General features: G+C 44.2%; 1 protein-coding gene across 2 annotated transcripts in view; it reads right to left on the bottom strand.

Annotated features, from left to right (window-relative positions):
- Positions 1-2,300: 2,300 nt before the first annotated feature.
- Positions 2,301-13,791, bottom strand: part of MEF2A (myocyte enhancer factor 2A) — a 54,318-nt gene continuing 42,827 nt past the window's right edge. For both annotated transcript variants that reach the window (XM_084268343.1, XM_084268342.1), the window contains 3 exons: positions 12,431-12,557; positions 6,813-6,939; positions 2,301-6,318 (listed from right to left, as the gene is read on the bottom strand). In XM_084268343.1, coding sequence (XP_084124469.1) covers positions 5,955-6,318; positions 6,813-6,939; positions 12,431-12,557 — 618 coding nt within the window. In that variant the 3' untranslated portion in view covers positions 2,301-5,954. The remainder of the gene's footprint in view (positions 6,319-6,812; positions 6,940-12,430; positions 12,558-13,791) is intronic.

Genomic DNA, 13,791 nt, shown 5'->3' with positions numbered 1-13,791 from the left:
TATTTCTTAATGCCCTGTCTAAGCAGCACATCCTTTGCTGCTGAGATGGAGGGTGCAGTATTAATGTGATTGGAAAGATGGGCAGTGTTTGCATTTTAAGAAAAACACTTTTTTGCTTAAAGTAGAAGCAGGGGCTGTTTTTTTTCTCTGAAATGCCATTTTTTTGTCTCTTGCAGACCATGGCAGTGTTGGCATACTTAACCCGTAAAGGACGTGTGTTAAGCTAGGTGTGCCAGGGCAGGAAGACGCTGACCTTTTCCCCCCAGCCTTTTGGGGACGTGTTGAAGCTCAGGGTCCTTCAAGCCCAGCACTGAGAAGGGTGAGGCCAGCCCTCTTCCCTTAGATTAAATCCTTCAGAGACAGCACCTGAAAGCCAGAGTCGCTGCAGGCTGGACTGGTTGCTGAGTACTGCTTGTCCAGAGCCCGCCCTTCAACTTGACTGCAGGTGGGCAAAGAGTGTTGGAGGAGGGTGGGTGAGTAGTGTGAGGCTGTGATACATAGTACATGCTCCTCAAAGGCTCCTTTGCTGGAGGCAGGTCTAGCCAGTGTTACGTTTTAAAGCCAATAGTACTAATAATGGTGCATCTCAAAGGCCCAGTTTCAGTCTCGGCCTTGGGTAAACTTGTTCGTTGTCTTCACGTGAGGGAGCATTGCCGAGTTGCAGTTTGCAAGGTGCAGGAGGGAAGCCCTGAGTTACCCTAGCCAGGGAAAGAAGTGCAAAGCCTTTATAGCAGGGGGACAATTAAGCTGCTGCATGTTAAATGTTTCTGAGACCTGCTGATGTTTTCATTAACAGGCTTCTGAGTGCATAGGACAGACCAGTGAAGCTTTGGAGGCTGGTGGTGTCCCAAGATGTCGGTAAGCCTGAGGTCTGTGCTCTTTAGGCTGAGCCAGTAAACACTACAAAGTAGAGGTGAGCAGAAAAATGAGGCTTCGGGGAGCTTTGTTGCAGAGAAGCATTTGTCTCAGAACTAATTCAGAGACTGGGCCGAGGTAAACGTGCCCTAGAACCAAACACTAGGGAATTTTGCAGCCCAGGTGTGTGAAACTTGGCCAGGGACAGGGTAATGTAAGTGGCAGCACCTGACAGCAGCAGCTCTGTTTCCATGGGGGTCCCAGCCCTATCCTGGGCCATGTGTACAGGGCTGGGCTTGTCTCCTGCTGCAGTGCTGGCAGCTGCCTCGTTCTTGAGGGGGAGAGCAGAGCTGGCACATAAAGCCCTTGGTGTCCCATCCCCCCGCCTCCTCACCCACACTGGCCCCTGCTGCCCCAGTTGTACCTTCAGCGAGGCCACAGCAGTGCTGCCTTGGGGCTGGTGGAGGGGTGCATTTGGGGTCAGAGGGATGTATTTTTGTTGCTTACAGCTCTGTGAGCAAAGGTGGAGGTGAGTGAGAGCCACAGCACCAGCTGCTGTGGCCAAGAGGTGAGGCTCTTCCTGGCCAGAGGCTGAGCAGGCTGACAGCGTCTGTGTGGTGGGGTGAAACGGGGTTGAGGCTTCCCTGGCGCTGCGCGGAACACCGCACCGAGCAAGCAGAAGGGGGTGATGTTATAACGGTAACTCTGCCTTGCCGCAGCTGTCCGTGTGCACGGGAAGCCTTGAGGGAACCTCATTTCACAAACAAGGACTCTGAGGTATCTTATCCTGAACAAAGCCTTGTATTTTTCTTCTGTGAAGGAAATGTATCTGGGAGGGGGGATTGATACATTTTTAAATAAAACAAAGTAAAAGCACAAGGGGCACCAACCCCCCAGGCAGCTTGTACCTTTTTGGGGGTTTTTACCCGCCACCAGCGGAGCTGCTGCGCCGCGCAGGGCACGTCCCCACAGGTGGGTGGGTGCCTGACACGAGGAAGAGCCAGAACGCGCCGGCTTTTCTCTGCAGGGTTCTCACGCCAAAGCTGTTTGGTTCACAGCCGCCCTGAGCTGGGGGTGGTGCTGCTTCCTCTGTGCTGGTTTCACAACGCTGAACTGTGGCCACAGAGGCAGCACCACAAACTGCAACTCCCCAGCACCTCTGCACCAGCTCCCTGGCACCAACTGCCAGCAAAAAGGGGGGATGGAGAGCAACAGTGCCTGGAAAGGGGAAGAGCCAGCCTGCACCCCACCACCACCCTCCCTGCCCCTCCACATTCTTCCACAAGGGCTGGTAAGTTCTTCTGGTGATGCACTAAGGAGTACAGGCATCCCCAACTCCATACTTAAACTCAGCACCCCAAAACCCAGCCTGAGGAGTGTTTCCGCTACCTGGAGGGGGACACAGATGTGCCAAACAGGCTCTGCAAACACGAGAGAGGCCGGAGTACACAGTAAAAGCCAGTATCTTTACTTTAGTGAATGCAGGATACAAATATTTTACAACAACCTCTAGCATTTCTTAACCATTTGATAAAAAGTTCACTAGAATATTTATTGTATATTGAAGAAAAAACAACACATTCAGGGAAAAAATTGAGATTAACTTATTTTTTTCTTAAAAGATTCGTCTCAAGGATGGCAACAAAGTCCAGCTTGTGCCGCCAAACGGCTTATCATCATTAAACCGTGAACAGCTTCTTTGTGAACTGTTGACTACAAACATTTACCAAATACATAAATCTCTTTTAAAAAAGCCATTTTAAATATAGCAAAGCAGTGTTCTCTTGCACAGCAAAGTGAAGAAAGTTTCTACTACGATTTAAACGTTTACATTTTTAAGTCTTTCTTCTTTCACATTCTAATTTAACTTCTTCCCATGATCAATTGTTAGGAGTTATTTTGTTCCTTATTTACTATGTATTTCTTGTGCGCACAGTAATTCGCAAGTTTCTGATGCATTAGTGTCCTTTGAGTGAAAGGAAAGGCTAAAGCATTTTTCTCTGACGAATCCCTGATAACGTGTATTTTTAAACACTACAGTGAGAGCCCGAAGATGGAGAGGTGATTTGTCACGAGAGCAGATAAAAACCTTAAATCATTCAGACTCGAATGGGTTCAGACTAGGATTGGATCCACTTGCAACTTCATTCAGTCTAGGTAATTTAAAAAAGTATCTTTTCTCCTGTTGAAATACCTGTGCTATGTCTTTTTATTTTTTTTACAAAACTTTTATTTTTTTTTACAATTCCTAAAAAAGTATGTTCCAAAGTCAGTTACTTGTTATTAAAAATCAAGATTCCCATTTATTCAACGGCATGAGATCCTCCCCTGCCGCGGGAGGTCTGCGGAAAGACTTGTTCTGCTGAGTCTGGTGGTGGGTCTGGGGCAACACGAGAACAGTCCCTGGAGTGGTTCTTAAGAACTGATTATATTTTGTTTTAATACATTGGTGCAATTTCAATACAAACTCTAACCCTTATGTAGCTTTTTTCTTTAAGAACACAGTAATAGTACTGTTTAAAAACCTGCATAGAAATAAAGACTATTGAGATACAGTCAGCAAAGCCATCTTATAAGGCACACAAGAAAATAGACAGTAAATGTGAATGCAGAACTCCCACTCAGATGTACAGCAAAGTTCATATATGTGCATAAATAATGAAAAAATCACATAACTTTTCAGAGCATTAAAAGGTTCTCTGAAGTGGTAAGTGAATTCAGCCACTTTGGAAATGGATTTGCCATTAGAACAGGTTTTACTTTCCTCTGCACTTCCATAAACTGATCACTAACTGCAATAAACGGGGCGTCATTTGTTCCAAAGGTAAGTGGCTGAAAGGAACTGAAACCTGTACAGTTGTTAAGTTACCATGGCAACAGGAGCATGGTTTGGGGAGCTGTGGGTACTGGCTTTGTTCTTCACTCACACATGAAAGCAAGCAGACAGGAGGTCTCTGTCCCTGCTGTTTTTCCATTTTTCACACTTGTGAGTTACAGTATCAAGTGACTTTTTGTAATTACAAATAATTAAAGCCCAAGCATAAACATCAGGGATAAGGTGGAGGGCACGGGATAGCAAATGGCACCGTACTTTCTCTGCCAGAACTAGGACTACCAGCAGTAATAACTCAGCTGTACTCACCCAACTTTGCTCCTAGGACAAGGGAGGGGAGAGGCACAGCAAGGATCATAACAGAGACCAGAAAAGGTAGGCACGCTCCCTAACCCAATCCAGTTGGTATGAGCCAACACACCGAGCTGCTGGCTCCCCAGACTTTTTCCTGCTCACACGCAGCTCCTGCCCCTCGGAGCAGAAGTTGCCAGTGGAGCAGGTGGTGCCCTCCCTGTCCTTGCCTCACCTCACGCTACCCAGCCCCAGACAGAACCAAACCTCCCCTTGCCAGCACCAGGCCAGCCACACTCCCCCATTCCAGCGAAGGGAAACAACAAATTTGCTTTATCCCAAACCACTTACCAACTTAAACAACCTTTTGTGCTCATCTGATATGTGTTATTCCCTATCATGAGAAATTAGGTCAAGTTTTTCCACTTTTTTCTCCTTCCTCAGAAGAGGCAGTTTTAACATGATGCCTTAAAATGTGTTGTAACAGATTTTTTTTTTTATATATTTATGCAGGATGAACTTAACACCGGATTTTTTTTTGCCACTTTGCTATTTATATACATATATATAAAATGTATAATGAAGCTTAACCATACAGCACAGAGATTACAATTTAACGGCACACATTCACCACCAGTGAGGGGGACAACCCCTTTATACACCCTCTGAAAAATCTGGATAATAATATTAATAATAATTAAAATCCAAAGAAAGTACAGTATATTTAACAAAATAGTAAATATTAAACAGTGAATACTCTACTTAATAATAAGGACCTCGCCTTTTTTCAAGTTGGCGTCAATCCACAAAAATATACTTTTTAATCTGGTGAACGTACAATACATAGGTACTTACACCAAAGGTGATAATATATTTAGGATGCTATATACACAAAGAGTTTGGCTCAAATTTAAATTTACATATAAGTGTTCATGGCTTATTTTTCCCCCAAGGTTCCGCCTGCAAGTTTTTCCTTTTCATCTTTGAAAGCAAAAACTAGAAAGTCAAAATAAGATAAAACTATACTCTACAAAAAAGCTACAACATACAGCTTTGGCTTATATAAATAATTCATAGCAGAATGTGTTCAAAAGTACTGTATATAACTTTATATATAGTCTTCAATTCATTAGGGTATTGTTTTCTTTAATATAAAATATACATGAGCTAAAATCCGTTTCTATATTTTTCAAAGGTATGAACGTAAAAACAAATTTGTCAAACATATTCCAATTATAACTTAATATATTAATTTTATTTTGTTAATGTTCTATTTTCTAGGCTAATATTTTCTGAATATTTCATGCGAGTTCTCTATGTCTCTCTTTCACTCATTAAAAAAATCACTTCTTTGACCCAATACACTATTTTTTTTGCACGTGCAAAACAGGGTTTTTGTGGGGTTTTTTATTTCTTATAGCATCAGCCCTTCTCCATGCACCCTCTGCAATAGAGACCCATGCCAGGTTGGGTAATATAAAGGTCATTTTATGTACAGTATTGCTTTCTTCTTCCTGCTTTTCTACTGCTCTGCTGCTACAAAGCATTATTTCTTAACTACAAGTAACCATACAGCTTGAATAAAACACACAGGGACATTACTACAGGCGAGCCCTCTTGGTTTCTGCAATCTAGTGTGGTAGGGTTATAATGCGGGTACAAGGTTTCTCTGCAAAACAGGATATATTATTAAAACAACAAGTCCAGGTAAGTGCCAGACTAGATCAATACCTACGGGATTGTTCTGTTACGTTTTACCATGGGACAGCTGCAGCTATACAAGAAGTTTGTCGTAAGTGCCTGATGATTTTGTGTATGCTACACACACTAGCACATATATATGCATGTGGAGATATATATATGCATGTATGTATATACATATAAATATACTTATTTCATGTCCTTATTTATAAATTTAGATATGTCAGGACAGTTCATTTTGAGAACACAAAACTGAAGAGGCAACACTGCAGGCTTATGTCACCCATGTGTCCATCCTCATTCGTTTTACCGATGGACTCTCTCTATCTTCGGAATTCGGGGGCCTTCCCAGCACCACAGGTGAATGGAAATCGCTCCTCGGGTCTTCCCGGTCGCTGCCATCGTAGGAGCTGCTGGAGCTGCTCAGACTGTCAACAGGAGAGCGACCCATTTCCTGCCGCGACTGCTGTTGCTGCTGCTGCTGCTGCTGCTGTTGCTGCGGTTGTGGCTGCTGCTGCTGCGGGAACCCAGAGGGAGTTACACGGTCCCGGGGAGGTGAAATTGGTTCGGATTTTATGTTGATGTTTTGGTTGGTATTAATGGATAAATTTGAACCCTGAGATAGCTGGCTGCCAGTACTGGGAAAGAGAAAACCAAAAGGCAGAAATAAGACAACACAAACAAGGGAAAGAAAGCAACAATTCCTGTGCCTGGGTGATGGTGTGGTCTCGTGGTTCACCACCCGCAAAATGAGAATACAAATCAATGCAACTCACTGAGGAAACAAGGTTGAAAAAAGCATCAGTTAAAGGTCTGAACGCAGTGAAGAAGTCAAACTGAACAGGACCGTTTCCAAACAGCTCCGTTTACCAGGCAGGTGACTCCCCTGGTAAGAAGCTGGGCCTGCAGAGCTGCAGCCTGTCAGCTGGCGTGCTGACCTGACCAATGGGCACCCAGGAAGCACACACGCCTTTGCAGCCAAGGAGCAAACGCGAAAGGCAATGCAGCATCACCAGCCAGTGGGAAACCACAGCAGTCCTGGGCTAAACATCTCCCAGAGCAGGTTATTCAGCTTGAAGAGGCAGAAGCTCCCGACTGGGCGCAGTACCGTAACCTTACCGGCTGTACTTACACGAGAGAGCTGAGGGCCGCTGGACCGAGATGGTGCTGTTGCCAGGCAGATACCTGCCCTAAGGACAGCATCCCTGGGGAGTTAAATCCCTGCAAGGCAGACAGGTCTGCACTAGTCAAGGAGTAATCTAAGAGGGGAAAAACAAATAAGTAGTTTATAGATCTATTTTTGTTTATCTATATGTGTATGTGTATATGCACACACAGAAATACACAAGAATGAGATACACACACACAAATATAAATGCTTTCTGCCCAAAACAAAGGCCAGTGATCAGAAGGAGCCCACACTTGAAAACCCTGAAGTCTGGGAACAATCCTCCACATTTCACCAGGACCTTAACAGGACATGAGCCTCCAAACCGATTTTTTTTTGCATCCTGCTTTCAATCTGTACATGTTCCTCTCACAGCTGCTTCTCAACCCAGAGGTACAGCACATTTACAAATATATACATCTTACAGCAAGACAAGGTTTGCATTTCTGTAGATTTTGTTCTGTGTGGAAGTTTCAAAATGAAACAAAAAGGGAAAAATTCCTGTAAGTCACTGGGAGGGAACAGAGTTTCTCACACTGAGTGTACCAGAGACATCCCGGCCCTGGTTCAGTTCCCAGGCAGGAGGCAGCAGTTAGTCAGACAAGGCGCAGACACCATTTATCTGGCTCATGTTCCAGCCCAGTTTAGTCCTGCAACAACCTGTCTCCAAAGCCAGTGGAACAGCGCTGGCTGCTGCTGTCCTGGCAGGCAGAGGACTCAGCAAGGGCAGGGACTGGTGCCCACAGCAGCGACCCAGCCCGCAGAGGGATGGGGCACAGGCTGCCCTAAGGGGTAGGATGACTGGGGTCACTGCAACCCCTCTGCCTACTCCACACTCATGCAGCCCCACTGTAACACATCACCTTCTCCCTCTCCACACACCAGCTTCACTCCTTAATTTGTCACCTCTACCACAAACATTTTTGGATTTTAGAACAAAAAAATGTCATTATTTAGCAATACAACTCAAATGGATAACAGCAAACAATATATTCCTAATCAACAGCCTGTAGCTGGCTGTTACTTCTGGCTGGGTTACAATGCTTAGACAGTTCTCACGTCATTCACAGGGGTGAAGTTATTTTCACTCCATCATTATCACCCATGTTTTTCCTTCAGGTTTTGAAACAAAGCCGCAAACACTTCTCTGCTTTTAATTATTTTGTAATAGAGCCTCCCTAAAATAATTTCTAGACTCCAGAGAATGTGACAAAACACTAGCAGCCAAACTTCCTTTAACTGCCAGCAGCTGAACCAAGGTTTGTGTTTGGCTTTGGTTTGTGGGGCAGGGTTCTTTTGGGGGTGGGGTTTTTTTAGTGTTGTCCTAAAAAGCCACCACCATGATTTAGCTCCTGAAATAAGCTGGCTGGAACAACCTCCCATTCCCATCCACCAACTCGTTTGCTGTGGACAACTTCAAGGTTCCCCTACTGCCTGCAGAGGAAGGAGAGCTGGTGCCAGGAGGGTATTGTGCTTTTTGGAGAGGCAGATGCATCACTCCAAGAATCTTCCTTAAGACCCTGGGAACTCCAGCTGCACCCCAGCAGGTGACCCTACCTGAGCTGCCTTTTTGGTTCTTTTCTCAGTGGATATTTGTATCACAACTCTGAAAATCCCTCACAAGTGTTTCTGCACAGAAAGATTCTTCCCCAGCTGATTGATCCAAATTGTCAGATGTTGGAACAGGCTGCCCAGGGAGGTGGTTGAGTCACCATCCCTGGAGGGGTTTAAAAGAAGAGTAGATATTGTACTTGGTGACATGGTCTAGTGTTGGACCCAGTAGGGCTGGATAGATGGTTGGACTCAACGATCTTGAAGGCCTTTTCCAACTGAAACCATTCTATGGTTCTAAAGCCCTTGTGCAAGACTAAAACACTTAGAAAAACAAGCTAAAGAAAACCCAAACCAAACACCAACCCCAAGCAGCCCCCCAGTGACTAGGAGGTGCACTCTGACATCTAAGCAGCCAAACCTATAACAACCTGCAAGTGTCACAAACACGAACACCCGAGGTGGATGCACTATTCTGTGCCAAAAGGATTTCTGTAAGAGCAGACCTGAAAAAAATGTTTATAGGAATTTAATTTCCATGTATTTTTTTCCTTTGCAATTACAGCTTTTATGATAATGGGCAATTAACTTCAGACAGAACATGTCTGATGACAGGGGTTTGCGGAGATACTTTCCCAAGGAATACATATGCCACCACACAAATAGCTGCCTTATCATTTCTCTAAGTAATCCTGTATCTGCTAGCAGTAAAAGCAGGACACTCACTTCTAGGCGAGTGGCTTGATATGAGGAGGAAAAGCTGTGTGGACATGAGTGTCTTCTACATGATGGAAACCATTACTGCTGTGACCCTAACAAGACACCTCTGCCTCTGCAAGCTCGCTGACCCAAAGCCAGGAATGTAACTCATGGCTAGGTATGTTTGGGGATGTTCTGCTCAAGCTGAAGTTACTATTTAACTGCTCTCTGTAAAAATACTTAAAAAAAGCAAACCCCAGAATGTTTTAGAAAAAGTAACTCTGCTCATCTCAGCCCTTCCTCCAGTAATCTGCAGAAAGAATACTTCTCCAGGAAAACAAATTATATAAAATATCCTATTTATGCAAATCTGATACCTGACATTTTAATTAAGAAGCTAAGAGCTGAATCTATCCCTTCCAGCCCTAACAAAACACCCCATCAATCCAGACAAACAATTTAGGTGCTTAAATTTTATCTCAGTCCTTGAACTACGAAACTGAAATTGCTCCGTAAGTGGTGACTACTCTGAGAATACCCAGATGACAATTTGGTTTCAACATCAAATTTCTTTTTGCAAATCCCCTGGAAGGCTCAATCTAATAGAGACCATTTTAAAGTGTTTGAAAAACACTAAAGGCTAAAAGCTTTTCAGAAATTATTGCATTATCAAAGGAAATGGGCTGGTTTTTAAAACCATATCCCAGCGATAACAGCACTTGCCCACTGCGTAGGACACCAGCGTCAATTGTCTTCGCTGCTTCCCAAGACTCAGATTACAGCCCCTCTCATCTTTTTGATGGTTTAGCCTGTTTCAGTCTTCAGCTCCCAGGTTATTCTGGGTGAGGGTCATATGCAGCACTGCTTCCTGAAACCAAGACAGCCTGCACGAGAGCACCATGGGATTTGTGGGGTCACGGGTAAAGCTCAGTGTGGGGCTTCTGACCAAGGACCACAACTATTTGTTTGGCTTCAACAGCCACTGAAGGTACCAGATAAACACCTGGTCTGGTGGAAGGTGTCCCTGCCCACAGCAGGGGGTTGGAACTAGATGAGCTTTAAGATGAGCTTTAAGATCCCTTCCAACACAAACCAACCTGGGGCTCTACAATCTTTGTGTCAAGTACCAAACCAAGATCTCTATGTCCAGCAGTGTCACACTTCAGTTTATAATCCAAACCAAGTCACCAAGCATAACTCTTCACTCTGCTCATTCTACTCTTAGTGTAACTCTATTCATTTCTTTAGGCTTTATCCCTCCTCAGGGTTGCCTTCATTTGCATAAATGTTCAACAATTTGCTGGGGTGCTACTGCAGTATAAATATTTAGTGTTGTGGATGACTAAACAGCCCCTCCCCAAAGGCAAACCTCAGGCACCCCAGTAACTGCCTGGGGGGGCCAAGACAGCCGGAGTGGCTGAGGGGCAGTAAATGGCAGGTTACAACCACACTCATGCAAACAGATACAAATACAAGACAACAGGAGTTGTTTGGCTGGAAGGTGGCTACTAGTCTAAACTAAAAACTATAGTGAAGACTTTGAAAGCTAAAGAAGTGGAGAAAAATGTATAAAAATCCTGTCTTCTCTGGGAAGAAAGCAACTGTGACTGGGTAACTGTTCTATCTTTTCCACCTTCCAACATGACATCTCCTGGAGGTGCCCCTCCTCAGGGAAATAAACTATCAAACCTTTACAGTAAGTGGGTTTGGGGATCTGCTGAAAGCCTTGAAGGGTGTTTGGCTGAGGCTGATGGGTTTTTTTTTGTCCTGACCTTTGCACAGGACTAGGAACATTGGGTCACTGACAGTGGTTTTTACCCTTGCTTAAAAATGTCCTCACAGCAGAGCCACCAGCGCTGCCGACGGGCTCAGCCTCAGGCAGCAGCAGGTACATTTGGAAGCCAGCTGAAAAGCACTCGCTCCATCTGACACTGAGGCAGCTCCTGATCTATTCTTAGAGAAACCACCCCTGCACCATGTGTATCCCCTATCCCCACCCCCAAAACCTTACCACCTAAGCCAAATACAGCAGCTCCTCAAGGAAAAAGGGATTTATTCCTTCCTAAGTACACCCTGCACTGCCTCCCATCTTCTTGAGCATCTCACACCTGCCAGCTACTGGGTACAGCCAAAGAGAATACAGCTTGCAGGAAGAAAATGCCCCTGGGGAATCTCCTCTACTGGAGACTGAGATCTTCCTGGATCCATAGAAAGATGACAATAATTCTCTCAAGCCCTTCTGTCTACCCAGAGAGCTGATCAGCTGTTAAGGGAAGCTCAGAGTCTAGGAGGCACCATCGCAGAAAAGAGAAGCAATACTTTAAGTCTTGTTTGGTAGACTTTCAAATTCTAAAACTAATTTTAAAAAACACCACCACAGTGGTCCCCCAGTTCAGAAATTCCAGCTCTAACAAATTATAGCATTTATGTTTGAATGTCTTAATTAGACTTCATCTAAAAAGGACAGTGAACTGGGGAATTATCTCCTTTGTTTTCCATTTTAGGTTTAACCAACAGCTATTTTAACTTACAAAATTTATTGACACTTATCTGCGATGTAGTTTCTCTGCAGGTGCATTTGAAAATTAAACTATGCATCACAGATCAATGGTAATCAACCTGACACCATCAAGCCTGCAGCCTTTCAAGGAATTGATTACAAAAAAATTCCTTCACTGATTACACAGAGGGTCTGTAACGAAGAAAAAACCTCGAGATTGAAGTCCTAATTACTGCTACTGGTACGGAGACAGGGCAGGAGGCACCACATTGTGAACCACTTGCTGAAGTGGCACTTGTATTACCAAATTCCTTGCTTTACACACCTCTTGGATAAAAAGTCCTTTTAAGGTCCTTTGGATGACAGGGACTCGCGCTGGTGAGCGGCCAGCGACGCCTTCCCAGGAGTGACACCTCCCTCCCTCTCCACCAAACCGCTGAAAGGCGGCAGCCCCGTGGGTTGTTCTGTCCAGTGGGAGCCCCGGCAGAACCCCACTGCCTCCCCTGCTGGGGCCGAGCGGGGCAGCAGCAGGGGAGGCCTTTCAGCTCTCAGAGGGGCGGCTTGAAGACTCTTGCTGTGCGCAAGGCGCTCTCCTGCGTCTCTGCGCTCAGCTGTGTGCCAGCCGACTGACTGAAAGCTGCTTCCTGACTTCAGTCTCAACATTTACACGTTTTACAAGCTAAAGACTCATTTCTGATGAATAAGAGCCTTCACTTGAACTGAAGAGGAAAATAAAGTGAAGTGTCACAGAAATGCAAATTTTCTTGGCTTATGAATCACAAAAGCCTTGTGCATCTGACAAATCCAGCCACTTATTAGAAACAATGCTTACCAGTGTTGTAGGCAGTAGGCATGGCCGAGTACACCAATCCCTGCGGAGGCAAGCTCGGAGTTGTCACAGACACCACAGGGGTAGCAAGAGGCTGTGTAGACTGAGAACTACTTATCCTTTGGGTATTCTATAAATGATTAAAAATAACAACACGCCTTGTGATATCAGTTAGAACAATGGAAAATCAAGTGCTGATATAAAAAGAGCATTAAATTAAAATGTGTTTCTTCGCTTTACTTTTTAGCTACAAATACATCTTTTTGTCAGGATAGATTCTTCTAGACAAACTGAAACATTTCAAGACAACCAAACTGATCTTGGCAAACTGAGATGAAAAATTAACTGGTCCACTTCCCATGCATGCAGATTTCAGTGGTGTTAAGAGTTGGACATAAAAAATAAAAGTGATTTCTTAAGGATATACACAAGAATTCTCAGAAGTTCTTAAGTGATTTAAGAGCTTTTTGGTTGTATTTTTAAAGGGGGTTTGTTTCAGTGCAGATGGTGAGGTGCTGTTCCACCAGAAAAAAAAGTCTCCCACTTCCCAGTTGTTTATCCAGTTTTCAAAATTTTAGCTGCCAGTTTTGACACTGTGCTGAGTACACCTGTCCTGAAAGGAACACAGAGATCTTCTAAATTTGTGTTGATAAGACTTCAGTGATAAAATAATCTTGCTGTTCCCATGGTTCCTGACAAACTGAGAGAGTACTTGTTATAATGCAGATATGTTTCAAAGCAAATGACATTTGAGTTCACACAGAGCAACTGTGCTTTTTGACAGGAGAAATAGCTGAACTAGATCGTCTCAGATTATCCGACTGTAGGCACAATGTGCCCTTTTAATCACCCTCTCTCCTTCCCATATACCGGAATGAACGTCTGTAGCTAACCCATCACTCAAATTAAGCTCCTAAACAAAATTTGCTGGTTAGAAAGCCTTGTGTTCAACCCTGGGGTGAAGACCACCAGACAGCAAAGCTCCTCTGTCACAGAACATACTGCTCTTCACAGAGGCAACTTAAATCTTTCTTCATAATACGCACTTCAACATCATTTAACCATGACAGATACTGTCAAGAACAGGAAGTGCTGCATTTATTTTTAAGCAACAGATTTACCTGCAGTAGTCTCAGAAATACTAGAAATAGAAGGCTCTACAGCCTCCACAAGGCTCAGCACTTCTACATTCTTACAGACCTATTCCCAACCAAGGGAACTGGATTTTGACCTGCTGAATATGTGTGTTTCAAGCAGACCTGCCTCTCTGAAAAAATATTTGCTACAGAAGTAGCAATTTTTCAGCTCTGGTACAGTTCCATTTCCTAGTTTTAAAGACTGAAGATATTAAAGATACTGCTACC

The sequence above is a fragment of the Gallinula chloropus genome (genome assembly GCF_964237585.1).
Source record: "Gallinula chloropus genome assembly, chromosome: 9".
Classification (NCBI taxonomy): Eukaryota; Metazoa; Chordata; class Aves; order Gruiformes; family Rallidae; genus Gallinula; species Gallinula chloropus.
Note: the sequence above shows the minus strand (reverse complement) of the source record. Positions and strands in the feature narration are given on the sequence as shown.